This window comes from Ovis aries, chromosome 3 (assembly GCF_016772045.2).
Source record: "Ovis aries strain OAR_USU_Benz2616 breed Rambouillet chromosome 3, ARS-UI_Ramb_v3.0, whole genome shotgun sequence".
In the NCBI taxonomy this organism is placed as follows: Eukaryota; Metazoa; Chordata; class Mammalia; order Artiodactyla; family Bovidae; genus Ovis; species Ovis aries.
In genome coordinates, this window is record NC_056056.1 from 210,106,646 (window position 1) to 210,133,940 (window position 27,295).

Below are 27,295 nucleotides of genomic sequence, written 5' to 3' on the forward strand. Positions count from 1 at the left end.
TAAAGAATCTGCCTGTAGTGTAGGAGACCAGGGTTCGATCCCTGGGTTGGGAAGATCCCCTGGAGGAGGAAATGGCAACCCACTCCAATATTCTTGCCTGGAGAAGTCCATGGACAGAGGAGCCTGGCGGGCTACAGTCCATGGGGTAACAGGGTCAGACACGACTGAGCGACTGTGCTGTAATATTCAAGGTGTTTCTCTCCGGGACCTTGCAACAACACTGTTAGGCAGGCAGGCTTTTTCAGTAGGAATTTGAGGCTTAGAGATATGATCGCTTTCCCAAGCCACTCAGCAACTGGCCGGAACCCAGGAACTCCTGGACCCTTCTTGTTACCTGGAGAAGAGGCCATTGAGTTTGGCGATCAGAAGGTCCTGGTGGCCCTCTTGTTTTGTAATGTGGTGAGCAGCTGCGTTTCACATGGATGATGGGATGGAAGCCTGGCTGGAGTGGGCAGAGTGCCTTGTGGGAGGCAGGGAGTCCTTCTAAGTGAGGCTGTGACTTTTGTTTCTGCAGCTACTGCGAAGATGGCTTCATGCACTGCTCCACGAGCGGAGCCCCGGGGAGCCTGCTGCCTGAAGCAGTCCTCAGCAGCCCTCTGTCCCATCGCAGTGAGTACTGCTCGCCATGAGCTCCCCACTCCCTCTGCCCAGACTGGGTCGGTGAGGGGGCTGGCTGCATTCAGGCATGTGTTTGGATGGGTGACCTCCAGGCCTTTGCATGTGGACATCCCAAGTACTGAGGCAGGAGGAGTTTAATTTTGTGATGAGGAAAGACTGAATTGCTTGTAGGATGGACCAGCGAGATCTCACTTCTGCCCACGGGAACCTTAACCCAGGGAGCAGCTGTGGGTGTGTTGGCCACTTTGACTGTGGTCAACACTGCCCTCCTCTGATGGCCTCTCTATCAAGGGACATGCTGACCAGGACACCTGTTTAGAAAGCTTCTCAGATGGATTTGAGAGAGCAGTTTGAACCTGGTGCCTTTAGTGTGAAGGTTGTAATTGATGCTGTGCTGTTTAGGGTTGAGACACAGGAGAGAGAAGAGGCTGACCTGGGGCTGGTGGGACCATATTCACATTTATGGAGCAGGGACCTCGTGGGATTCCAGACAGATTGTCATCCTTGTGTAGAAAGGACCCCCTAGGAGGAGGAGGTGGGATGTCTTTAGGCAAATTGTTATTTGGTTGCTAAGTCATTTTGGCTCTTTGCTACCCTATAGACTGCAGCGTACCAGGCTCCTCTGTCCTCCACCATCTCCCAGAGTTTGCTCAAATTCTTGTCCATTGAGTCAGTCATGCCATCCACCCTTCTCCTCCTCTGTCACCTCCTTCTCTTCCTGCCTTCAATCTTTCCCAGCATCAGGGTATTTTCCATTGAGTCGGCTGTTTGCATCAGGTGGCCAAAAGTATTGGAGCTTCAGCTTCAGCATCAGTCCCTCCAGTGAATATTCAGGACTGATTTCTCTTAGGATTGACTAGTTTGATCTCCTTGTTGTCCAAGGGACTCTCAAGAGTCTTCTGCAGCACCACAATTCAAAAGCATCAATTCTTCAGTGCTCAGCCTTCTTTATGGTCCAGCTCTCACATCCATATATGACTACTGGAAAAACCATGGCTTTGACTAGACGAACCTTTGTTGGTGAAGTGATGTCTCTGCTTTTCAATATGTTGTAAGACATATGGGCTATTTTCAACCTCTGCTTCCCGCCTCTCAGTTTACCTGAGACCCTCCCTCTGACCCAGCTCTGTGACTGTGTTTGTTTGTCAAGGGCCCTGGTGGGGAATTTGCCCCCGCCCCTGCATGGCTGGCTGGTTGTGGAGCATCTCAGCCTATAGCCGGGGCAGGATCCGAAACACGCAGGCAGCTTACCAGCTATCAGAACTTAGGACCTTGTCTTGGTCCGTTCAGGCTGCATAACAAAATACTGCAGACTGGGGACTTACAAACAGCAGATACTTCTCACAGTCCTGGAGGGTGGAGATTTGAGAGCAGGGTGCCCGCATGGCCAGGTGAGAACCCGCTTCTGGGTCCTCACTGTGTCCTCACGTGTTGGAAGGGGTGAGGGAGTCCCATGGCGTGTTTCCTTAGGGTGCTAACCCCATTCATGAGGGATGATTGGTCACCCACCTCATAACCAATCTCCTCCCCCAACCCTTGCCTTCTAACCTCCTAACCTTTGGGGGTTAGGATTTCAGCATGTGATTTCGGGGGACACAACCGTTCAGTCCATAGTGGACCCCCAAGGTCACTGCATCCCTGTGCCTCTTTCTTCCTCCCGCTCTCTCTCACTGAGGCATTTCCCCCACGACCTCACCCCTCTCGGCTACATTCTGCCTCCCGGGTCTTTCATGTCTCCCTTGCCCAGAGTCATCTTCTTGTCTAGTCACTGGAGGGGTTTCTTTTTTAAAAGTCAGGGAACTCCTAGAATTTCATGTGATCTGGAAAAATCGTTTAACCTCTTAGGGTTTTAGTTTCCTAACAGACGTTTCCATATAAAAATGAGGCTAGAAATTCTGACTTTCTCACCCATACGAGGTGGTAAACGCTGTATATGTAAGATACAAATGTAATCCAGAGCATCAGAGTTTCTGAAAGTCAGGCACTGTATCAGTCATCTGCTGCCGTCATTTATTCAATCACGCAGTGATACTAATTGTCAGGAAATGTATCAGTGAACAGAGCAGATATCGCACCCTCCCTGCCCCCCGCCGCCTTCATGGAGCAGCTATTTTAGCCTGTGGGTGGGGTGGGTGTGAGCAGTCAACAAAGAAGTAAAACAAACGGTGCATCAGAGGGTGATGTCAGGCGGTGATCAGGTGGAGAGTGACAAAGCCGGGGTGGGGGGTAGGTAGGAGGGTCCAGGGATGGAGCGTTCCAGGTTTAAATGGAGGGGCTGGGACGGTTGGGGACCGGGCAGAGGAGGACATGTGAGCAAAGCCCCCTTTAAAGTTCTTGTGATTAAGCTAATTTTAGGAATGGTTGTGCTGGGGCAGAGGTTCCTTTTTAGCACCAGGCTAAATCCTGGCTCTGGACGTTTCTGCGGTGTGTCCTGATTCAGTGTAGTAGGCAACAGCAGGGTTGGGGGATGAGGACCACGGGCCATCGGAGGGGTGCTGAGCTCAGCAGAAGTGCCTTCAGTGTGGGCAAAGGTCAGAGGTCAGATGAGTAGATGAAGCTGCTGCCCAGAGCCTGGCTGGAGGTCAGGCAGTGCCGTGTCCCAGGGCGTGGACAGCTTGAGCCTCTGCGGTGGAGTGACTGCACGCAGGGGACGGACAGGGTAGACAGCAGACGTGTTCACCCCTCCGCTGACCTGTGGCTTTCCTGACTCCAAGGCAAAAGGAGCCTGTCCTGCCGGCCCCCCATGGTCAAGCTGGTGTGCCCTGCTGACAACCCGAGGGCCGAAGGGCTCGAATGCACCAAGACCTGCCAGAACTATGACCTGGAATGCGTGAGCACGGGCTGTGTGTCCGGCTGCCTCTGCCCCCCGGGCATGGTGAGAGCCCAGATTTTGTATGTTTTCCCATGAAGGATCAACAAAAATGAGGGGATTGCTCTAGAAAAATTCCCAGGCCTTTTTGTTCATAAATTCTTGAATGCACCACCTGCGTTTAAATTAGACTATTACCTGCACCCACCACAAGGTGGCAGCAAATACAGTCCAGTGCCCATCTCTTGCCCTCCAGCCAGGGCTGGACACAGCCTCCAGGCAGAGCCCTAGACTCAAGCTTTCAACACTTCCTGCCACACTGGAGAGGAGACCAAGGAGAGAAGAGACACAGAACCATTCGAGGATACACAATTGTGTAGTGGAAATCCTGGTCTGTCTCCCGGCCCCAGGTGTTGTACCACTGTCTGCGAGATGCTCGCTTACCTCTGAAGTCTAGTGGCCACATCTTCCAAACTGGTATCCAGCTCTGCTGGCATCAGGGAACCTCTTGGCATCAGGGAACCTCTTCCCTGGTCCTTTGAGGCCCTATTTTCTCGCTGGTCCACTGGGAAGCCTGAAAAGACTTTGGCGCTGTTTTTATTTGATTTTGTTTTAAATTAATTGTTATTGGTGTATTTGGATTTACACTGTGGCGTTAGTTTCTGCTGCACAGCAAAGTGAATCAGTTATTCATGTATCCACTCTTTTTTAGATTCTTTTCCCCATATAGCTCATTACAGAGTATTGAGCAGAGTTCTCTGTGCTGTACAGTATGTTCTTATTCGTTATCAACTTTATGTTTAGTCGTGAGTATATGTCAATCCCAATCTCCTGATTTATTTCTTCTCTCCCTTCCCCTCTTAGTTGGGGCTGCTTCTTGAAAGCTAGAGCTTGGGCTCAGGGGCCCATCCACAGACAGCCTCACAGGAGGGCATTGTAAATCCTATGAAATGTAATCCTAAAAGGTTCCAGAAAGCCCTCCTGTCTCAAAGATATCTCCTATACTTCCTATGGTTTGTCACCTCATCAGATTTACTAAAATATGATAGGTATAAAGTTAGTTTGGTTAACAAAAAAGAACTTTAAAAAAGCTTCTCCTATAAATCCTCATAGGAAGTCATTCACACTTTAGTGAGAGTTAGTTCATCAGAGTCTTTCCTGGTAGCAAACATGCATTGAGCTGGAAATACTAGCAGGGAGGACATAGCAAAGTTGGAAGGGAAAACAAAGATTTTGGAGAATGGGTCAGTGTGAAGGGGTGAAGGTGGGGTTTTTTCCAGAGAAAAGTGACAAAACCAATTTTTTTCTACTTCATAGTTTTTCTTGGGACTGATTGAAACCCAGGACCAAGTTCTCAGCACAAACCTTTCTTGCTCAAGATGTCATGAGCTGATGAACAAACGTGACTACTATCTCTGCCTGTCCTCTTCTGAAGTCCTTGAAGGACAATTGTCCCCTTTATCGTATCATCCTTCTCATGTCCCAAAGGGGCAGATGCTAGGCAGGGATGGGTCTCTTCTTTTTAAACATGTCCAAGAGACTGACTTGTACAAACTTCACTTGAGGGCTGCGGTGCTGGCCCACCCTCCATGTGGACCAGTTCTCATCTACATCCCGCCCACCTGCTGCATTGTGTCCTTATCTTTCTATCCCTGTGGATCTTTTTTTAAAATGCTTTAGGACTCTGAGTGATTCAGCTGGGCTGGTGGCATTACAGTTGAGAGCCTCCTGATGGGAAACCTTGCCTCACATATACATAGGCAAACACACATATATACACATATATACACACATACACACAGAGGTACACACGCATATAGACACACTTATACTCACATGTATAAACCCCCCCACAGAGATACACACATACACAAGACACACACACATACTCACACAGAGGCAAGCATACGTATACACACAAGCACACATATACACATATGCACACACACAGGCACACACATATATACATTCACCTAACCATACATACACATAGGTATGCACACACACACATACACACAGGCACACACAGATATAGACACACACATAGGCACACACATAAAGACACATATGTACTCTCATGTATATTAACAAAATACATGCAGCCACACATATACATACATGCACCCACATATACACACAGGCATGCACACATATACACACAGGCATGCACACAGACACACAGGCATACACACATATATATAGGCACACACAGGCACACAGTCATACACACACATATGCCTACCCACACATACACGTAGGCATGCACACACACACACACACATACATACAGGCAAACACAAAGACACATGGGCACTCACATATATCAACACATATATACACCCACATACACACAGGCACACACCCACATACACGCATGTGCCCACACATACACACAGAAACACAAACACATGTGCATATACAAGACACACAAATATACACACATGCACACACATGCATGCATATACAGAAGCACGTGCATACAAACACACATACATGCATGCACATATGTACATACTCACACACGTAATTTCAGTCTGTGATCCCTGACGTGAAAGCCCTTTGTTCAGCCCAAGACCGCCCTGTCCCAGGGCTTGGGTCCCAGATTTATCTGTGGAGCAATGGGGTCACGTGGATGCTGGGGCACCCAGACCAGAAGCCTCTCACCCTTGGGTGGCTTTGGAACCAGAGTGCTGTGGGTCCTTCTCTCAAGGTCATGCAGAGTGGGCGTCCAGGGCTGCCTCCTGGACTGCCAGGATGGAAGCAGATCCCCGTGTGGGGTCAGAGGGGCTTGGCCAGCTCTTCCTGAGCCCACCGGGGCCAGTGGCTCTTCTCAGTTCTCCCCCGCCCCCTCGGCGGCATCCATGAGGAGTATAACTTGTCACGTGGTAACTCCTCGGCGGGTGGAGGGTGGGGGAGGAGGGCAGGTGTGTCGGACCCTCAGGAGGGGACTCGTGGGACTTGAAAACCCCCAGCCTCTGGTTCTGGTCAATCCCTGCTTGTGGCCGGTATTCCGCTTTCACCTCCAGGACATTAAGTACATTGTTAACTACTTCATTTCATTAAATCAATTGTCCGGTTTCTTCAGTTATAGAACATAATAAATGCTCAATGAAGAACAATCAGAAAAAAATTTAAAAACCACAAAAAGAAAATCAAACTCCCTTATCCCGGCCCTCCAGAGGCAACTTCTAAATTCCCTTCCAGACAGTTTTTGAAGTATATATATATATTTTTTTCATAATTGAGACTATATGTATCTACAGTTTTTTTCTCTCTTGTTTTAAAAATTAACAGAATAAGTAGTTCTCAAAACTTTTAAGATTTTAATATTTCCATTGAACAGTATCACCTGGAGATTCCTCAGTGGGCTTAGTCATTTTCCTATCGTTGAACACTTAATTGCTCCCACTTTTTTTGGAGTGATAAATATTGCACATTAATCTTTGCCCATAACTCTCTTACCTTTGGAGAAATCCCCTGGAAGAATTACTGGGTCTAAGGAGATGCATGTGCCAGGGGCTTTTGACAGGTGTTACCAGAGTCTCCACTGGGTCCCAGGGCGCTTGCCTGCAGCAGTGTGTGAGGGCAGAGGGGGTCGGAGTGTCTCCAGCTGAGCCAGGAGGACCAGTGTGGATGAGAGCTGAGCAGGCTCTCCAGTCCCTATCTGGGCGTGGGCTCCTTGGGTTGCGTCTGGCCGCGGCTGTTCACTCGCTTCGGCCTCAAGACTTTCCATTCGATTTCCCTCAGGTCCGGCATGAGAACAGGTGTGTGGCCCTGGAAAGGTGCCCCTGCTTCCACCAGGGCAGAGAGTACGCCCCCGGAGACAGGGTGAAGGCCGACTGCAACACCTGGTGAGGCTGGAAGCGGTTCCGGGGGCGCTGGGGGCAGGTCGGGGAGGGGTTTGGTCGCTTGCCCACTCCCCACCCGTGGGAATATGACTGCACCTGTCCTTTCCCCTCTGCCTCTGTTTCTCCATCTGTCAAATGGGAGAATCTTTTTCATCCCCTGGGCTTGCCCTGGATGGATGCTCTCTGGAAAGCAGTGTTTCCCTGCGGGGAGAGGGGCAGGGGCAAGATAAGGGCCATGTCCATCACTGCACATGCAACCAAACCACCCCAGGGCACCAGGTTGGGGTCCTTCTGTGGCCTTATCCTGGTCCCCCTCCCCCAGGCATATTGTGAGGGTGCCTGCCTGGAAAGGGACCGTCCTTCACCCAGTCCTTGACTCTGCTCATCACCCGGCCTTTCTTTGGAGCTGTGCAGAGCTTTAGGGATGGGCCAAGGGGCCAGGCAGGAAGGGGCTGGAGGTCTGAGCATCCCACCGCTGATGCCTAGAGTGGACTTCCCGATGTTGGTTCTGGTACAGAGTGGGAGATGGGGGCACGGGCAGCTGGCAAGTCCCTGTGGGTTTATACACATTGCTGCCCACATAGACCCTCTCCCGGCAAAAGTTCATGGCTGGTCACCATTTCTCTGCCTCAGAACTTGCCTGCTCTTCTGTCCTGTGTGTTCCCTTAGCCTCAGAGGGGCTCTTGGCCTTGGGGTCTGTTGTGTAGAGACCAGTCGCCCTTCCCAGGTAATGTCCCGGGAGACTGGGCTTCAGCACTTTCGGCGCAGGTGGTGACAGTGTCCCCGGGTCACCTTGGACAACTGGGGCTCTGCTTTGCCCGTTTCCCCCTTGTGATGAGTGGGTAGCGTGGCTTCCCTCTCCCGCTGGGCCCTGTGCCCTAAAAACATGGGCGTTCATGACTGCAGAGCCCTGCAATGTCTGATCTGCAGGTCTTGAAGCCACCTACCAGTTCCCAAGGCCTTCTGGAGGTGGGTGGCGTCCTGGCTGCCCTGATGCCGGACCTGCCCCCGTACCCAAGGGCCTCCTCCTCACCCCCCGTCTCCTGTCCCCAGCGTCTGTCAGGACCGGAAGTGGAACTGTACGGACCGCGTGTGTGATGCTGGCTGCTCTGCCGTGGGCCTGGCTCACTACTTCACCTTTGATGGGCTCAAGTACCTGTTCCCGGGGGAGTGCCAGTACGTCCTGGTACAGGTGAGACCTGGGGGGCAGTGTCCCAGGCTACAGCTGCTTATGGAAACAGCTCTGGGGGCTGGTTTCTAAGGGAGTGACTTCCCAGTCCCTGGAGAGGCGGCGCCTCAAGACCCCGGTGACTGCCGACTTGCCTCAACTCTCTGGACGCCTCCAGGGATGGACGGAAACTCATTGGTCAACTGGCCTTGGTGTGGAGCAGGCTCCCATTGCCCCAATTCCAGCGCAAGGGAATGAGAGAAGGGCTTCTTTCCTCCTGGCAGACACAGCTTGGTCAGGGGACCAACCATGGCGAGTGGAGTCGGGGCTGGATTTTGGCCCCGGCGCCCTCTCTGCCAGCATCCTTGTGTGGTGGACAGCCCACTGGGGATGGTGGAAATGACTCCTGGAGTTTCCTTCCCTCCCTGTGATTCTGTTCCATTCTATCTATTCTGTTCTGTTCTCTTCTGCAGCGTGTCTCCTACTTATGAATGAGTTCTCTTCTGAGGGCACGTTCATAAGTCCAGTTTGTTCAGAAGTCCACCTAAGTTAGCCTAGGTACCCAGCTAACACAGCTGGCTGTATTTTGTACTATACTGTAACAGGTTTATAATACTTTTCACACAAAAAAACAAATAGAAAAATAAAGAAAACATTTTTAATCTCACAGTGCAGTATGTTGAAAAGTACGATAGTACTTTACAAAAGTACAATAGTACAAAAGCACACAACAGCTGGCACACAGGGGCTGGCATACAGGGGCTGGCACACAGGGGCTGGCATCGAGTGACCAGGCAAGAAGAGCCACTGACTGGAGGAGGGAGAGGAGCGGGGGAGATGGTGGAGCTGAAGGGCCAGCAGCGATGGGAGACGGGGGCAAGCTGCCCGTTCACTCACACCTGATGTGATGGTTCCTTGCTAGAACACAAGTTGCACGTTTGCATCTTTGAAGGTTCGCAACTTGAAGTTTCATATGGAGGGGACTCCTATTCTATTCTAGTCTATCCTGTCATATCCTGTCCTATTCTATCCTATTCACCATTTTCATTTCCAACCTAGTGCAGCTCAGAGTAGGGAGTGTGGGCTAGAGCAGGTCCTACTGCCTGCAGGGTGGGAAGCAGCCCCAGGGGATCCTAGCTGTGGACTCAGGGCAGCTCTGCCCCGTCTCCTGGTGGGTGGACTCCTGGGTGTTTCTCTTGCTGGTTGACACCGATGTGGGTGGGCAAGGAGGGCTGGGCTCTTTATTCATGACAACGAGGAGGCTGGACTCTGCAGCTTAAACAAATGGAGGTCTGTTCATCTCCCTTCTCCTGAGTTGGGGAGGAGGGGCTCGGTGTGGTCTGGAGGGAGGACCACAGACCCCTAGGAGCCTCAGCCCCAGAGTCAGAGCTGCAGGGAGTTGGGGATCGAGCGAGATGGAGTGTGACACCTGCCTGTTGTGGGGGAAGGAGCCCCCTGCCTCTGTCCCTTGCCCCAGGTTGGCCCCAGAGAGGTGAGTGGCGTGCTGGCAGACGGGCATGCACCCCATGAAATGGTTTTATGCACACCCAGGTGCCCTCTGGGGCTTCCCCACAGATCGTATGTGGAAGCCCATGTTTGTTACTTGTGTGCCTTCCAGCCTTGGTAGCAAAAGAAGGGGTGACCCCAGCTCTGGAGCTCCATCCTCAGTCAGGTTCAGATCTGGGCACCCAGAAAGCATGACAGTTCAGTGCAGTGAGAGGAACTGGTCAGACCCCCTGCCCTGGCTCTGCCTGCCCAGTGAAGCTGCCCAGGTGGGCAGTCGTGCCCCCACGGAGCTGTGCCCCTCGGGGGGCTACTAGTCCTGCCCCACAGCCAGTGCCGATGTCCCCTTGATGCTCTTCCCGGGTCCCTTCCCTGTCTCCGCTTCCTCCCCTGGGAGGTGTTCTCAGGACTAAACTCTCCCCTTCAGAAAAATCTCCGCTGGTGACACAGCCCTTCTACCTTTGCTCCCTCTTACAACTTTCACAATCCCATTAGCCCAGCACTAACCCGTTTAACCCAGCCATCCCACTAACCCAACACAAACGCATTAACCTGACAACCCCATTTGCCCAAGACAAACCCGTTTAACCCAAGACTCCCGTTAGGTTGGCTAATTCCGTCTTACAAAGGGGCACGTCTTATGTGTGGGATGTATGTATGTGTGTGTGAGTGTATGTGTCCATGTATGTGCAGAGTGTGTATTGTATGTGTTATCTATGTATGCACATGTGGGTGTATGTGTGTATATGAATGTGTCTGTGTCTGTGTGTTTGTATGTATATGTGTGCACTTGTGTGTATATGCATGTGCGACTGTATGAACGTGTACTGTATGTTATGTATGTGTGTCTTTGTGTGTATACAAATGCATGCCTATGTGTTTGTACGTGTGTGTGCATGTGTGTATATGTGCATGTGTGTATGCGAGAAAGTGGGTATTGTATGTATGTGTGTCTTGGTGTGTGTATGAATGTGTGTCTGATTGTGTATATGTGTGGGTATGTATGCAAGTGTGTATTGTATGTGTGTGCTGTGTGTGCATGTATGTGTGTGTTTGTGTGAGAGTCAGAGAGGTAAATGACCCACTCAACCTCATCCCAGACGTGGCAGAAACAAGCCCGCACCTAGCTTTTCTCAGTTGAGTGGTTTTCCCCATCACACCGCAGCGACAGCCATGATGGGAGGCGTTTGCCAGAAGTGTGTCCCTTTCTGCTTCTTTTCTGTGCGGACCCCAGCGAGGACCAGTGCCCACTCAGCCTCTGTTCCCTTCTAGAGGTGGCAGCTCAGCTGGTGTTGCTGGGTCTGGTGGTCTTTGGTTACAGTCCTGGCCAGCCACCCAGGGGACTCTGCTGGAGCTTGGATCTACCAAGTGTCGCATGCCTGATAGTGTGGGTCCCTGCTGAGGCTGGCCCAACAGGCTCCGGGGGTGGGGGATCAGCAGGCTGAGGTGTCCACACTCCCACTGTCTCCCTTCTTCCTCCCTCCTGCCCCTCAGCCCTTCTCCCTGCCTGACTGTAGGCACTTGCTCGTGGGTAATGGCTGAGGATGGCACACATGTGAGTGTCGTCTGGCTCATGAACACGCAAGCACGCACACGTGCATGTGGTCATGGCAGCCTCCTGTAACACTCCCTTCAAAGGCCTGGGAGCACCGGCCACTGGTCTGCTGGTCTGGGGAGGGGTGGAAGGATCGTGTTTCTCTCCTGACACCCACCCTTTTCCCCAGGACCACTGCGGTAGTAACCCTGGGACCTTCCGGGTCCTGGTGGGGAATGAGGGGTGCAGCGTCCCCTCCCTGAAGTGCAGGAAGCGCATCACCATCCTGGTGGAGGGAGGAGAGATCGAGCTGTTTGACGGGGAGGTGAGTGTGGGCTGGTCCCCCACCTTCAGTCCCCCCGTCAGCTGATGGGGAGCAGCGCCCAGCATTCATTCAGGACATTGCAGGTGGAGCCCGATGCTGCTGGTGGAGAGACCTCACCACGTCCCGCGAGGGGGGCAGGTGCAGATGGTGATGGATTTTAGCAGAAGGAAGTGCAGACACGTGTGGAGGAGGGTGTGTAACTGTATTTGCACCAGTGTAGGAAGAGCCAGGGCTGACTTGGGGGGTAGTGGAGGGCGGGAGGACTTTCATATGGGAATACGTGTGTGCACGCACATATGTTATATGCCCATAGTCATGTTATTACAACATACACGTAGACACATGTGTATATAAACACGCATTATACACGTACAAACACACACACTTGTGTACACACATATACATATATATTATGTACCATAGTCATATGAATTATATATACACATGAACACACACATATACACACATATATTCTACACACACACATATGTATTATGTACTCATTGTTATATGTATTAGATACATATATATATACACGTAAACACATGTATTATACAAATATATATTATAATCACATACATATACATACATATTATATATCCATAGCTGTATGTATTATATATACAAATGTATACACACATTTACACGCATGTATACATATATACTGTATACTCAGTTATATGTATTATACACACAAATGTATGTAACACATATAAATATACACACATGTACACATATATTATATAGTCAAATGTATACACACATATACATACAAATGTATACCCACATGTACATGCACATACTGTGTCCCACCCACATATATAATGTGTACAAAGGTATACACACATACATACACATGTATACGTATGTACCCCCATATATATATATAATATATACAAATGTCTGCACACATACATACGCATACATTATACTTGCAAATATGTTATACATACATATATATTGTCTCACATTTATGTTATATATATAAACGAATACACACATATATACATGCACTATTCACACAAATATATATACACACGTATACAAGCATACATTATATATATACACGTACGTATACAGGTATATACACATATGTTGGAGAAGGCAATGGCAACCCACTCCAGTGTTCTTGCCTGGAGAATCCCAAGGACAGAGGAGCCTGGTGGGCTGCCGTCTGTGGGGTTGCACAGAGCCAGACATGACTGAAGCGACTTAGCAGCAGCAGCATACACATATACAAGCATGCATTATATATATATACATGTATACACACATATATACTGTCCCTTACTGTCCTGGTCTCTCGCTCAGGTGAACGTGAAAAAGCCCATGAAGGATGAGACGCACTTCGAGGTGGTGGAGTCTGGCCGGTACATCACTGTGCTGCTGGGCAAGGCCCTCTCTGTGGTCTGGGACGGGCACCTGGCTGTCTCCGTGTTCCTGAAGCGGACGTACCAGGTGGGTGGCCTTTCTCCACTTCCTCCGTCTTCTGTCTGCTTACATCTTCAGCTCCCTGAGCAGCATCTGGGATCCCCCCACCCACAGTCTCAGGGGAAAGATGGGTGGTCAGCCTCCTCCCGATACAGATAAGACTCAAGGATTAGAATTCACCTCGGCTGTTTCCCGACAGTTGCCCGTGGGCAGGATGGAGGGTCCTGGACCCTGCAAACAGTCCCTTGACTGACAGTAGGTATTTTTAAGGTTTCCTAACCTAAGGAGCAAAATCCATCACGCACAATGTGGCTATAACACGGCAGAACATTCTGGGTGCGCCTCCCACGGAGCCCAGGCCAGCACCTGCCGAGGGCTGTGGTGAGCCGGCTCATCACCTGCTTGGGGGGAAGCTCGTGATGTCTGTCCAGGTCTCGACGGTTTGCTGGGACTTCGTTTCCTCCACGCATGTATGTGATGAATGCTCTGTCTGCCCTGGCGGCAGGACCCACTTTCCCAGCATTCTGATGGCTCATTCTCAGCTCGTACCTGAGTGAGGCTGCTCCTTGCGACCCCATGCCATTTCTGGAGAGCATCAGCAACGCACTCATTCCATTATTCAACAAATGCTTACTAAACTCCTATTACGTGTCAAGCACTGTTCTAGGCCCTCTGGGTACGGGGGCAAATCACTTCCTGTTGATACGGTGAGGGGAGGCTCTGTCCTTGCCTTTCCCAGCTTCAGGAGGCTGCCCGAACCCCTGGCTGGGGCCCATCCTCCACCTTCAAAGCCCGCAGCATAGCACCTTCTCCTCTCCATTTCCCTCTGTCTCATCGCCTTTCTCATTCCGACTTCTCCTGCACCCCGTATGGGGCCCAGTGATCACCCTGAGCTCACCCCGATGACCCAGGACAGTCTTCCTGTCTCAAGATCCTTGACCTAACACACCTGCAAGGTTCCCTTAGCCGTGTACGGTGACATATTCCTGGTTCTGGGGATTAGGACGTGGACATCTTCGGGGCCTGGTGTCGTTTTGCCTACCACAACCCTGCCTGCTTGCTTAATCGCTCAGTTGTGTCTGACTCTTTGTGACCTCATGGACTGCAGCCCACCAGGCTCCTCTGTCCATGGGATTCTCCAGGCAAGAATACTAAAGTGAGTTGCCATGCCCGCCTCCAGGGCATCTTCCTGACCGAGGGATCGAACCTGCATCTTCTGTATCTCCTGCACTGCAGGCAGATCCCTTCCTCTCTGAGCCATCGGGGAAGCCTGACGGAGGTCATACTCTAGTGGGGATAGTGTGTGTTTTATTTTTTAAAGATTATATATACATTAAAAAATATATATTTATTTATTTGGCTGCTCCGAGTCTTAGTTGCAGTGTGTAAACTCTTAGTTGCAGCATGTGGGATCTAGTTCCCTGACCAAGGATCAAACCCATGCCCCCTGCATTGGGAGCGTGGAGTCTTAGCCACTGGACCACCAGGGAAGTCCCTGTTATATGTTATTATTATTTTTATGTATTTATTTGGCTGTGTTGCATCTTACTTCTTCCATTGCAGAGCAGGGACTCTCTAGTGGCGCTTGGGTTTAGTTGCTCCACGGCATGTGGGCTGTTAGCTCCCCGATCAGGGATCAAACCCACATCCTCTGCATTGCAAGGCTGATTCTAAACCACTGGGCCACTAAGTATTTTAGATTGGTTGGTCTGATGAGACTTGTCTCAGAAAGTGTGAGAAGAGTCTTTGGGGAAGAGGGAAGGGAGTCATGTAAATATCCTGACTTTAGGCAGATGGTAAATATCCTGAGTTTAGGCAGATGGCACAGCAGGTGCCAAGTCCCTGAGGTAGATGGTGTTTGTATGGAACAAGCAGACCAGGGTGGCTAGAGAGGAGGGGCTTGAGGTGATTGGTGGTCAGTAAGGACAGGGACCAGGCAGGGCCATACACAGGGGCCGTTAGGCCACATAAAAATCTTTGTCCTTTTGCCTGCCTGGGAGAACATTTTTCTTACAAGTTTCCTAGCAAAACAAAATAAGTCACCTCTCTTTGTCTCAAGGCAGGACTTCAGAAAGGTTCTAAAAGCATCACCTTTTCTTTTCCAGGCTGATTTTGTCCACTTAAAAAATTTTTTTTTGGCAACACCTCGTGGCTTATGAAATCTTAGTTCCCTGACCAGGGATCGAACCTGCACCCCCTGTATTGAAAGGCAGAGTCTTAACCAGTGGACCGCTGGAGAAGTCTTTGTCCAGTGGTTCTTATGTGATGGTTTCCATCTATTCATTCATTAGTTGGTCAGGATTTGTTGTATACTGCATCCCCTGATAGGTGAACATGGAGAGAAGTAAGATATTATGTCAGCCCTGGTAGCATTTAGTATACAGCAGAATCCTGGCCTTCCCTGGTGGCTCAGATGGTAAAGAATCTGCCTGTAATGCAGGAGAACTGGGTTAGATCCCTGGGTCGGGAAGATTCACTGGAGAAGGAATGGCGACCCACTCCAGTATTCTTGCCTGGATAATTCCATGGACAGAGGAGCCTGGTGGGCTATAGCCCACGGGGTTGCAAAGAGTTGGACACAACTGAGTGACTAACATGCAGAGTCCTGGCCAGCCTGCTCTGAACAGGCTGCAGTTGTCCAGGGAAGGCAAGCACCTGTCCACAGTCAAGTGGGACTAGAGGGCTCCTTCCTCAGACCTCTCACACTCTCACTGATGTAATGCTGAACCAGCTTCTCTTTGGCTCAGACCCTTACTGGGGCAGCTGGTGGTTCATACTGCAGGGATCAAGGCCCAGGCTGCTTAACTGGGCCTCCAAGGGACCTGGGTGCGCTGCTTCTCTCTGTGAATGACCTTGGTTTCCTTAACCTTAACATGGGGTCATTTATGCTCATACTGAGAAGGGGGAGACAGAGGATGAGATGGTTGGATGGCATCACTGACTCAATGGACATGAGTTTGAGCAAATTCAGGGAGATGGTGAAGGACAGGGAGGCCAATCCACGGGGTCACAGGGGGTCGGACACAACTGAGTGACTGAACAACTGCAGCCTGGGGGTCAGTGCAGAAGCAGGGAAAGGGCCTTGGCAGGGTTGAGACTTTGCTGACCACCTCGGTCTCCCTCTGGGCTGCCCTCCCATCCCCTTCCCTCCTCCTCTTCCTCAGGCGAGTCTGCCTCCCGTGCTGCCCGAAACCCTCCTCCTCCTGACTCAGCCAGTTTGCTCCGAGGTTTGCAAAGCTCACGCTGCCTCTACTTGTTCCCCAGGAGCGGGTATGCGGCCTGTGTGGGAATTTCGATGGCGTCCAGAACAATGACCTCACCAGCAGCAGCCTCCAAGTGGAGGAAGACCCTGTGGACTTTGGGAATTCCTGGAAAGTGAGCCCGCATTGCGCTGACACCCAGAAAGTAGGTTGGGGTCCCCAGTGCTGTGCGAAGTGGGTGGTGTGGCCTGCAGGGGCGGGGCTTGGGGAGAGGGCCTCTTGGGTGCTTCCGGGTTGACTGTTCTGGGTCCATCTGTGTTCTCCCTCTTGGTTCCCCAGGTGCCGCTGGACTCGGCCCCTGCCACCTGCCACAAGAACGTCATGAAGCAGACCATGGTGGATTCCTCCTGCAGGGTCCTCACCAGTGATGTTTTCCGGGAGTGCAACAGGCTGGTAAGGGCAGCGGGGGATCTGGGGGGCAGGCACTTCTAACCATGGATGCTTCCAGGAGCTTTAGAAATGATCTGTAGTTGCTCACCTCTCGTGGCTTCAGTCTGAGAAACAGAAAGAATAGTTGACGGCTTATTAGGAAAGCAGTGCTTGGCAAAGCCTTTTTCTTCTGTGCAATGGTTGGCTCTCTGTGCGTCCTGCCTGAGCTGCTCTCCTGGCCTCAGTCTTGGGGCTTGTCCCACACAGGTTACCTTATCTCTAACCTCAGAATGGTAGGTTCCCTTCTCCTGCCCCTGCTGTGTCTCTGGCCCTAGGCGTCCTGCCCCTGCCCTGGGCTCCCAGGTCTTGTCTTACAGAAACTCTTCTGGTCTTACAGCCAGATTAAAAAGAATTTTTTTTGGCTGCTCTGCATGGCATGTGGGATCTTAGTTCCCTGACCAGGGATTGTACCTGTGCCCCCTGCATTGGGCGTGCAGAATCCCAACTACTGGACCACCAGGGAAGTCCCCTTAAACCCAGATTTTGAGCCTGCATTTTATGGCTTCTTTTGATGTCTTTATCTCACGTGGTGATGAGGAATTTCTCCGAGAAAGGCTCAGTGTAGTTTTCTGTCTCTGTCTGAATGTATATATGCGCACGTGTGTATCTGTGGGTATGTGTGTATTTGTGTATGTACGTACACATCTGGGGGCAGTCACAGCCAGGTGCAGAGACCTGCTGCTTCGTTGTGTCTCTCTCGTGGGAGTGGCTGAACACCTGTGTTTCATCTCTTCCTGTCCAGCCAGTGATTTTTAGTCCCTCAGGACCCGGAAGGATACGTAGGATCCCCTGGTTTGGTGGAGACCTCGGGCACCCAAGCAGGAAGTGGGAAAGCAGTGAGAGGGTCAAAGACACCCAGGCTGCTGGGCACAGTGAGCTGCTTAATGTCTGGTTCATGCCAACTGTAACTTCCCCGAGCAAGGCTGGTGCGTGGGGCAGATGAAGGCGGGAGGTGGTTACTGGGCTTGAACGTGGACAGCGGGTGGCCATTGGGTAGGAAGGCTGGTGTGTGTGGGTCAGGTGTGCAGCAGATGAAGGCGGGAGGTGGTTACTGGGCTTGAACGTGGACAGCAGGTGGCCACCGGGTAGGAAGGCTGGTGTATGGGGGTCAGGTGTGCGGCAGATGAAGGCGGGAGGTGGTTACTGGGCTTGAATGTAGACGACAGGTGGGCTTCCCCTAGGGTAGGTTTGGGGTTGGAGTCCAGGAGCACTGGGCCAGCCAAGGTCCAAGCATGTCAGCCTATAGCATCTTAGTGGGGCAGTATATGGGTGGTCCTGATGGGTTTTCGGTTTTCTTGGTCTCTCTGCTGAATGGAGGCCAGAAAAGAGTGTGTATGTGTGTGTGTGTGGTGTTTATATAAAGCACCCAGAGTCCCATGAGGGTGGGAGTGGGTTATGGGGATGGATGGTGGCTCAGCAGGTGCCTGGAACAGATGGATTGAAGGGAATGTTCTTCTGAAAAATTCTCAGGCACATCTCATTATCGAGAGGCTGGCAAGCCTGCCTTTCCCTCCCCTTTCTCATCTGGAATCTAGATGAGAACATAGGATTTCTGCCTTTTTACCCACCCCCTCCCGGGGACCGTGGCCTCACATCTCTCCTGCCCTGGAGCTGCTGTCCCTGCTCTAATCAACGGCACATTCCCGCCTTGCCGAGGGCCAGAGTCCCCAAGCGCAGCCCTGGGTCATGGCCGCCCGTGCCTCCCTTGCAGGTGAACCCCGAGCCGTACCTGGATGTTTGCATCTACGACAGCTGCTCCTGCGAGTCCATCGGGGACTGCGCCTGCTTCTGTGACACCATCGCCGCCTACGCCCACGAGTGTGCCCAGCACGGCGAAGTGGTGACCTGGAGGACAGCCACACTGTGCCGTGAGTCCTGCGGTCCCTCGTGATCCTGGCCATGCCTCCTCTCCCTCACACATCTAGACCTTGAGACCCTGGGGGTGGACACCTTGGTGGGAGAAAGACCCACGTAGGGGTGAAGGCCGAGGTGGAGAGGTCAGGACACGGGTGTGTGTGAGGAGGGTCAGGATGGACTAGAGCAACAGGGAGAGCCTCTTCTAGAGAAATTCTGGGAGAAGGAGAAGAGGGAGCGGTGATGAAGAGAAGAAAGAGGTCAGTGTGCCTGTGATTAGACGCGATCACGTTTACTTTCATAAGCGCTTCCCTGGTGGCTCGACGGTAGAGTCCCCCTGCAGTGCCGGATACCCGGATTTAATCCCTGGGTCGGGATGCTCCCCTGGAGAAGGGAATGACAGCCCACTCCAGTCTTCTTGCCTGGAGAAGCCCATGGACAAAGAAGCCTGGCAGCTACAGTCCAGGCGGTTGCAGGGTCAGACACCACTGAGCCACTAACAACACTTCACACCATTATGATTGAGCAGCTCAGATACTTACACCACCTCTTCCTTCCTGTGTTGAGTGACTGAACATGAGGTTTATAAGGAAAACAGATTCAGAACCACTGGGTTCCTGGTTGGGGGGCTGTCAAAGCCCAGATGCATCGGGCGTGGGTGACTGTGTATTTCCCCAGCACCATTGTCTCCTCCCCCGGGGCCGTCACCCCCACAGGTCTCCCGCCATGTGTCCGGGGCTGCATGGGGTTGCCTGGGGGCCTTAATAACCGTCCTGCCTGTTTGTGGGTCTGCACAGCCCAGAATTGTGAGGAGCGGAACCTGAAGGAGAGTGGGTACCAATGTGAGTGGCGCTACAACAGCTGTGCTCCCGCCTGTCCAGTCACGTGCCAGCACCCAGAGCCCCTGGCCTGCCCCGTGCAGTGCGTGGAGGGCTGCCACGCACACTGCCCGCCTGGTGAGGCCCTCGGCCCCGTGTGGGGATGGCATGGAGGGTGGGGCTGGTCCTCAGGAAAGTGCCACCCTGTCCTGCTTCATCTCAGCCTCACCCAAGGGCCCTTCTGTCCCCAGCCCCGTCACCCTACGGCCTGTTTCTACATCCTTCCACCAGAGCCAGGCCAGCTGAGATTTTTGCCAAGCTGAGCTCTCGTGTGATGCTTCTGGGGTCAATTGATGGGTTTATCGTTTGGAGCAGCACTTTCTGATAGAACTTTCTGCAATGCCGGGAGAGTTCAACTCAGACGTGGCTCATTGTGTCTAAGGAATTGAATGTTCAGTTTTATTGATGTTACTTAATTTACATTCAAATGTAACCAGCCACTGGTGGTTAGTGGCTACAGCAGTGGGTAGCAAAGGTTGAGAGTTATCAGATATCTTCTTTGGTGGAGGAACAAAAAGACCCCTGGTGATAAGACCTGCTTTGTCCTGGGATTTGGAGGAGGCAAGGTGGGAGAAGGAACCCCTTCTCTCAATTTGTAGGTGAGAGGATGCTCCCTAAGTGTGGTGGCCTCGGGGGAGGCAGGCAGAGCTGGGACAGGCCCTTTGGTGCCAGGAGAGTCTCCCTTGCAGGCAAGGTGGGAACTTTGGCTCCTAACAAGAGGCTTGTCATGCAGGGAAAATCCTGGACGAGCTTTTGCAGACCTGCGTCAACCCCGAGGACTGCCCTGTGTGCCAGGTGGAGGGCCGGCGCTTAGCCTCCGGGAAGAAAGTGACCCTGAACCCTGGGGACCCTGAGCATTGCCAGCTCTGGTAACACAGCACCCCCTGCCCTGCCCCTGGTTGTCTGAATGATGGGTCTTACTGTCAAACCTGGGGGTCTGCTCGGAAGTGTCAGTTTGGGGAAGGACGTCTTATTCTTGTTCAGTTTGCCTCTCTGTCTTTGAGGACAGACTAGATTTCCTCCCCAGGAAACACCTCTTAGGAGATTTAGGTTTTTACCCCTTGTTGCTGGAGGAAGGGCCTGGCCTCTTCTTGTCCCTGGAGGTGGCATCTAGTCTGGGGACAGGCATCTGTGGAAAGCAGACTTCCTGTTTACTGGACATTGGGATGCAGGTGGGGGAAAAGTGAGGTGGAGCCCCTGACCCTGTATTGGGGCTCACATAGCATGGGCCACTGCCAGGGTGGCCAGGATGAGGCTCTCATAACTGGAGGGAGGCACAGGTCACTGCCCCCTCCCGATTGTAGGGGACCCCTACTGCCCCATTACCCGATTGCCTCTGGCAGCTGGCCCTGGGGAGGTGAGGAGGAGTTGGGGGGTTGAGCTCTGAGCTTCCTGAAGCCCTGCTCCTATGTCGAGAATTTGTGTTCCGACGTTGATATGCTCAGCACCGCTCCTTCTGGGATCCTGAACTCGAGAACTTGAACTCGCTGAGGAAGATAGAGGCCGTTGCCACAGCTGCCAGGGCCAGACCCCGAGTGCTTTCTGCCCGAGTGAATTTTCTAGCAAACACAGAAACTCGAGAGTGTGTCACTCTGCTTTATCAACCAAGGGTGGAGGCCCTAAATCACAGGAGTAGTATGAGGAAGTAGGAGTTGACTTTCCGTTAAGACCTTGCCTGCCCCCTGGCTGTGCCGAGGAGTAGGGGTTCTGAGCCGCAGGCGCATGGGGAGGGCAGTCATCTGGGTACACACTGTGGCTGCAACCCATGTGGAGAGCGGTTCTGAAGCAGGCTGGGGACACTGCTGGGAGGCACTCCACAGGGATACTCCGGGGCTCAGGGCACTGCTGTCTCCCCACTCTATTGCAATGCTGAGAGCAAGTGGCCACATGGCTGAGAGTGCCTGCAGGACAAGGTTCCAGCCTGAATGGGTCTCCACCGCAGGCAGCTTCTCCTATGGTCTGGCAGACCCTGCCACTTTGCAGGACCCTGGTGAAAGGGAGAGAAGTGACCAGGGGACTGGAAACTTGGCCTGGTGGGGTGGTAAGTTGTGTGTGGGCTTGGGGCTGGGCATGCGGCATAGCCAGATCCTGGTATGTGATGGGCATAAACCGTCTGTCCGTTGTGGGAAAGAATGAATGAGTTACCGTTGTTCCCCATCTGGCATCTTGGAGACCCGAGAATACCGCCTCCAGTACTTTGTTCTGCCAGATAAAGCTGGGATTTCAAATCTTTATTCATCTCTCCAAAGTGATTTTACTCCAGTTTTCCTCTCTTCCTTAAAACCCAATATGTTAAACATGCTACGGAATTACGCAGCTTAGACTCTGTTTAATAAATACTGAAAACCATATATCTTCAGCAGAGCATTTATAAGTCCTGGTCAGCATCAACATTACAGAGCAGTGTTTGTCTTTGGAGATATTTGGGAGAAGGCTTGGATTATAATTAAATATTTATGTTGCTAGAGGCATAGGTTGAAAATCAATCAACTTTGAATGGCTGTGTAAACTGCCGAGAAAGAAGAAAGATTCATTTTTAGGTCCTAGGTTGGGTAGAAGCTTTGGTTTTCAAGGGACTCACAACTCAAGGGAAGTGTGTATGTGTATATGTGTGTGCATGTGTGTATGTGTATATTTATGTGTGTATATGTGTGCATGTGTATGTATGTGTGTGTGTGTGTGTGTGCAGGGGGCTGCTTGGGGACATATATTAAGCATGGTGTCTCTTTCCAGTGGGCTGCGAAGTTCCCAGAGCTTCTTTCTGAACCATTTTGGTCTCTCCCTCCTGCAGTCACTGTGATGGTGTCAGCCTCACTTGTGAAGCCTGCAGGGAGCCAGGAGGCCTGCCCGTGCCCCCCACCGAAGGCCCGGTCAGCCCCACAACCCCGTACGTGGAGGACACCCCGGAGCCACCCCTGCACGACTTCTTCTGCAGCAAACTGCTGGACCTGGTCTTCCTGCTGGACGGCTCCTCCAAGCTGTCTGAGGCCGACTTCGAGACGCTGAAGGCGTTCGTGGTGGGCATGATGGAGCGTCTGCACATTTCCCAGAAACGCATCCGTGTGGCCGTGGTGGAGTACCACGATGGCTCCCATGCCTACCTTGCACTGCAAGACCGGAAGCGGCCATCCGAGCTGCGGCGCATTGCCGGGCAGGTGAAGTACGCGGGCAGCGAGGTGGCTTCCACCAGCGAGGTCTTGAAGTACACGCTCTTCCAGATCTTCGGCAGGATTGACCGGCCCGAGGCCTCTCGCGTGGCCCTGCTGCTTACGGCCAGCCAGGAGCCCCCCAGGCTGGCCCGGAACTTGGTCCGCTACCTCCAGGGCCTGAAGAAGAAGAAGGTCTCCGTGGTCCCGGTGGGCATCGGGCCCCACGTCAGCCTCAAGCAGATCCGCCTCATCGAGAAGCAGGCGTCTGAGAACAAAGCCTTTGTGCTAAGCGGCGTGCACGAGCTGGAGCAGCGGATGGACGAGATTGTCGGCTACCTCTGTGACCTCGCCCCCGAGGTGCCTGCCCCGACCCCGACGCGACATCCTCTCATTGCGCAGGTCACTGTGGCGCCGCAGCTCCTGGGTCCTTCGCCGCCAGGACCCAAGAGGAGCTCTGTGGTCCTGGATGTGGCATTCCTCCTGGAAGGCTCGGACGAGGTAGGCGAGGCCAACTTCAACAGGAGCGCAGAGTTTGTGGAGGAGGTGATCCGACGCATGGACGTTGGCCGGGACGGCATCCATGTCACGGTGCTGCAGTACTCGTACACGGTGACCGTGGAGCACTCGTTCAGGGAGCCACAGTCCAAGGAGGTGGTCCTGCAGCGACTCCATGAAGTCCGCTACCGGGGTGGCAACCAGACGAACACGGGGCTGGCCCTGCAGTACCTGTCAGAGCACAGCTTCTCCGCCAGCCAGGGGGACCGGGAGCAGGCGCCCAACCTGGTCTACATGGTGACGGGCAGCCCGGCCTCGGACAAGATCCAGCGGATGCCAGGAGACATCCAGCTCGTGCCCATCGGCGTGGGCCCCCGTGTGGACGTGCAGGAGCTGGAGAGGGTCAGCTGGCCTCAGACCCCCATCTTCATCCAGGACTTCGAGAGGCTCCCCCGAGAAGCTCCGGATCTGGTGCTGCAGCGGTGCTGCTCCGAAGACGGCCCGTACCTCCCCACCCTCGCCCCTGCCCCAGGTGTGTGGGCGCTCGGCGTTGGAGCGAGGACTTGGGGGAGCTAGGGGCTGCCTCGGGGGGGATGCCGTTCTCAGGCTCCAATCTGTCTCCCTGCTCTGTGTTTTCTGTCACATCCTGCCTTCAGGGAGAGGCATCTGTGGTCTTTTGAGGGGGAAGGATCTTTTCTTATGGGCTTCCGCGGTGGCTCAAACGGTAAAGATTCTGCAGACCCAGGTCTCATCACTGGGTTGGGGAGATCCCCTAGAGGAGGGGCATGGCCACCGACTCCCGTGTCTTGCCTAGAGAATCCCTTGAGCAGAGATGCCTGGCAGGCTACAGTCACAGGGTTGCAAAGAGTCAGACACGACTGAGTGACCCAGCATGCATGCATCTGTGAGATGTGGGTAATAACAGTGCTTACTTGTAAAATGCTTAGAACGGTACCTAGCACATAGCAAGCACTCAGAAATGGTTTATCTCCCCTGCAATTATTACTACCTTCTTAGCTGATACTGACAACTAATCAGTTTCTAGTTCTTCTTTATTTAATTACTTGTTCTGGCTATGCTGGGTCTTTGTGGCTGCACTCAGGCTTTGCCCTAGTTGTGGTGAGCGGGGGCTGCTCTGTGTTGTAGTGCAAGGGCGTCTCATTGTGGTGCTTTCTCTTGTTGTGGAACACGGGCTCTAGGACGCTTGGGCTTCAGCAGTTGTGGTTCCCCAGCTCTAGAGTGCAGGCTGAACAGTTCCGATGCACAGACTTCGTTGCTCCACAGCATGTGGGATCTTCCTGGACAAGAGATCGAACCCCTGTCTCCTGCATTCACAGGTGGACTCTTTACCATGGAGTCCCTGGGGAAGCCCACTCCCTAGTTCTAGAGTATCTTTATTTGGAGTGTTTGGAACCATTCCAGAATCACTAGCCTTCTTTCACTGTCTCTCGATCCTCACGCTTGTTGTCTATGCCTTTGTTTCTTGGTTTTTTTTTTGGGCCACCGATTTATCTAAACTCTCATGATCTCTCAGTAATGGCTTCATCCAATCTCAGAATAGCATCTGGGGCAGAGTTTGTTTCCTCATGGTGATCATGACCCCGGTCCCAACCATCAACATGAGCTTTAGGCCTCTGCAATAGAATCACCTTCTGGCTCCTCACGTGCCGCCTGAGACCCGTGGACACACCAGTCCACCTTCCAGGGATGCACTGCTGTTTCCTTTGCCATCCGCCTGTTTTCTGCTCCAGTCTATCGTTCGATTCCAGAAGAGCTGCAGCCCCCGAAACGGAGGGACAGGATGCCTCTGCTTCTTGCTGCTGCCTGTGGTGTTTAAACTGCCTTTGGGTGGTGTTGGCATCCCCCCAACATCTCCACACCCGGGGTCTCGCAGCCCCCTTGCCTGCCGCCTGGCACCAGCTGCCACACCCGTGCAGGACTGGGGGACGTGCCTCACTTATGTGGCGCCTCCCAGTCCAGCGCCATGCATACACCGTCCAGTGAGTGTCTGCTGCAGGAGCCTGGGGCCTGTCCCCTGCTGCCCTTGGCCACTCCCTGCTGTCTCTCTGCAGACTGCAGCCAGCCCCTGGATGTAGTCCTCCTCCTGGATGGCTCCTCCACCCCTCCAGCCTCTTACTTTGACGAAATGAAGAGTTTCGCCAAGGCTTTCATCTCAAAAGCCAACCTAGGTGAGTGAGGCGCCTGAAGCAGGGTGTTTCGGGGGCTCCCCGCTGATCCAGAGCGTGACTCCTGCGCCCCATCTCCCGCCAGGCCCTCAGCTTACCCAGGTGTCAGTCCTGCAGTACGGGAGCATCACCAACGTCGACGTGTCCTGGAACGTGCACGTGGACAAAGCCCACCTGCTGAGCCTTGTGGACCCCATGCAGCGCGAGGGAGGCCCCAGCCGAGTCGGTAATGTGGGTGCGGGCTGGGGAGCAGGGGCCGCGTGCAGTCCCCGCTCCTGGCACAAGTGACTGAGTGACCCCAGCTGGCCGCCTTGCTCCTTGGCCTTAATTTCCCTTCCTGTAAACTTAGGGCTGAGACATTCTTCCTCCTCTCGCGCATATGTGAGCCTCTCCGAGTCTCCGAGTCACTCCGTCTCAGTGATCTGAGGCTCCATCGGGAGACGGGATGCTCAGCTGGCCTCAGGACCCCCATCCCTGAGTCAGGACTGATTGTGCGGCCCACTGTCTGTTCCCAGGGGAGGCGTTGTCCTTCGCGGTGCGCTACATCACGTCCCAAGTCCACGGTGCCAGGCCCGGGGCCTCCAAGGTGGTGGTGATCCTGGTCACAGGCTCCTCCATGGACTCAGTGGAGGCGGCCGCCGCTGCTGCCAGATCCAACCGTGAGTGTCCCGGGTTCAGTCCTGAGGCCACCCCTGCCCCCACCCCCAACCTGCTCAAGGGCACAGAGTGGGCGGTGGTTACTTTCTGATGACCTGGCTGATTTCGAATGCTTAATGCCCACGTGTGGCCTGGTTTCAAACAGCGGGAAATTGTCCAATCCCTGTGTTATTTGGAAGTGAAGCAGTGTTAAATGTGTGTTCCTGGCAACCCACTCCAGTATTCTTGCCTGGAGAATCCCATGAATAGAGGAGCCTGGCGGTCTACAGTCTATAGGGTTGCAAGGAGTTGGACACGACTGAGTGACTTAGCATTCATGCATGTATCCTTCATTTGCATGCCTTTGACCATCACCTTCAGTTTCTCCTGACCTGCCCTCTGTGTCCAGGGCCGGGTTGTACCCCTGTAACCATGGCCTCTTGAGCCTCTCTCCACTCCTGTGTGTCTGAGGCTTGAGTGATTTGTGTTGGGGCCTAGAGAACCATCAGGGATCTTCCTGTCTGGCACCAGCCTAGGGGCTTGGGGGTGCTGGATTGACAGGAGACCAAGGGTGCTGCTTTAGGAAGGTGATGGTTGCAGGCGTGCCCAGCCTGCATGTCTCGTGAGAGCTTGTGCTGTGAGCCGGGGCAGGTAGTGTTGCCCCAGGGGAGGGGGCATGGAGTGCTGGGAGGGTGGAATGATGTAGCATCTTCTTATGCTTCCTGGAGAACAGCTCCTCTTTTTTTTTTTCGGTAGTTTAAAAAAGTTATTTTTAATTGGAGGATAATTGCTTAAAAATATTGAGGCTCTACAAGTGGCTGGGTGACGCTTCAGGCCAGACCACTCTGAACCCGCTCGGCCAAAGGTGGGCACAGACCCTTTCTTGTTCGTCTGTAACCGCAGGAGTGGCCGTGTTCCCCATCGGGATCGGGGACCAGTATGACGCAGCCCAGCTGAGGGTCTTGGCGGGCCCGGGGGCCAGCTCCAATGTGGCAGAGCTCCAGCGGATTGAAGACCTCCCCAGCATGGTTGCCCTTGGCAACTCCTTCTTCCAGAGGCTATGCTCTGGTGAGTCTTGTGATGTCTCTCTTATCCCCTCAAAATAGAAGCAAAAGCAATGAAACCCATCTCAACACTAGAAGGTTCCCATACACGAGATTTGGCCTTGAAGT

At 52.9% G+C, this 27,295-nt stretch overlaps 1 protein-coding gene across 1 annotated transcript in view; it reads left to right on the plus strand.

Moving 5' to 3' along the window:
• The window catches only part of VWF (von Willebrand factor), a 123,612-nt gene that overhangs the window by 54,009 nt on the left and 42,308 nt on the right, over window positions 1-27,295 (plus strand). Inside the window, exons 17-32 of the mRNA XM_027967983.2 lie at window positions 515-609; window positions 3,333-3,493; window positions 7,175-7,278; window positions 8,329-8,467; window positions 11,671-11,805; window positions 13,117-13,263; window positions 16,501-16,641; window positions 16,776-16,889; window positions 18,637-18,793; window positions 19,577-19,735; window positions 20,391-20,526; window positions 22,449-23,833; window positions 25,374-25,490; window positions 25,573-25,713; window positions 26,003-26,146; window positions 27,027-27,191. Coding sequence (XP_027823784.2) covers window positions 515-609; window positions 3,333-3,493; window positions 7,175-7,278; window positions 8,329-8,467; window positions 11,671-11,805; window positions 13,117-13,263; window positions 16,501-16,641; window positions 16,776-16,889; window positions 18,637-18,793; window positions 19,577-19,735; window positions 20,391-20,526; window positions 22,449-23,833; window positions 25,374-25,490; window positions 25,573-25,713; window positions 26,003-26,146; window positions 27,027-27,191 — 3,440 coding nt within the window. The remainder of the gene's footprint in view (window positions 1-514; window positions 610-3,332; window positions 3,494-7,174; window positions 7,279-8,328; window positions 8,468-11,670; window positions 11,806-13,116; window positions 13,264-16,500; window positions 16,642-16,775; window positions 16,890-18,636; window positions 18,794-19,576; window positions 19,736-20,390; window positions 20,527-22,448; window positions 23,834-25,373; window positions 25,491-25,572; window positions 25,714-26,002; window positions 26,147-27,026; window positions 27,192-27,295) is intronic.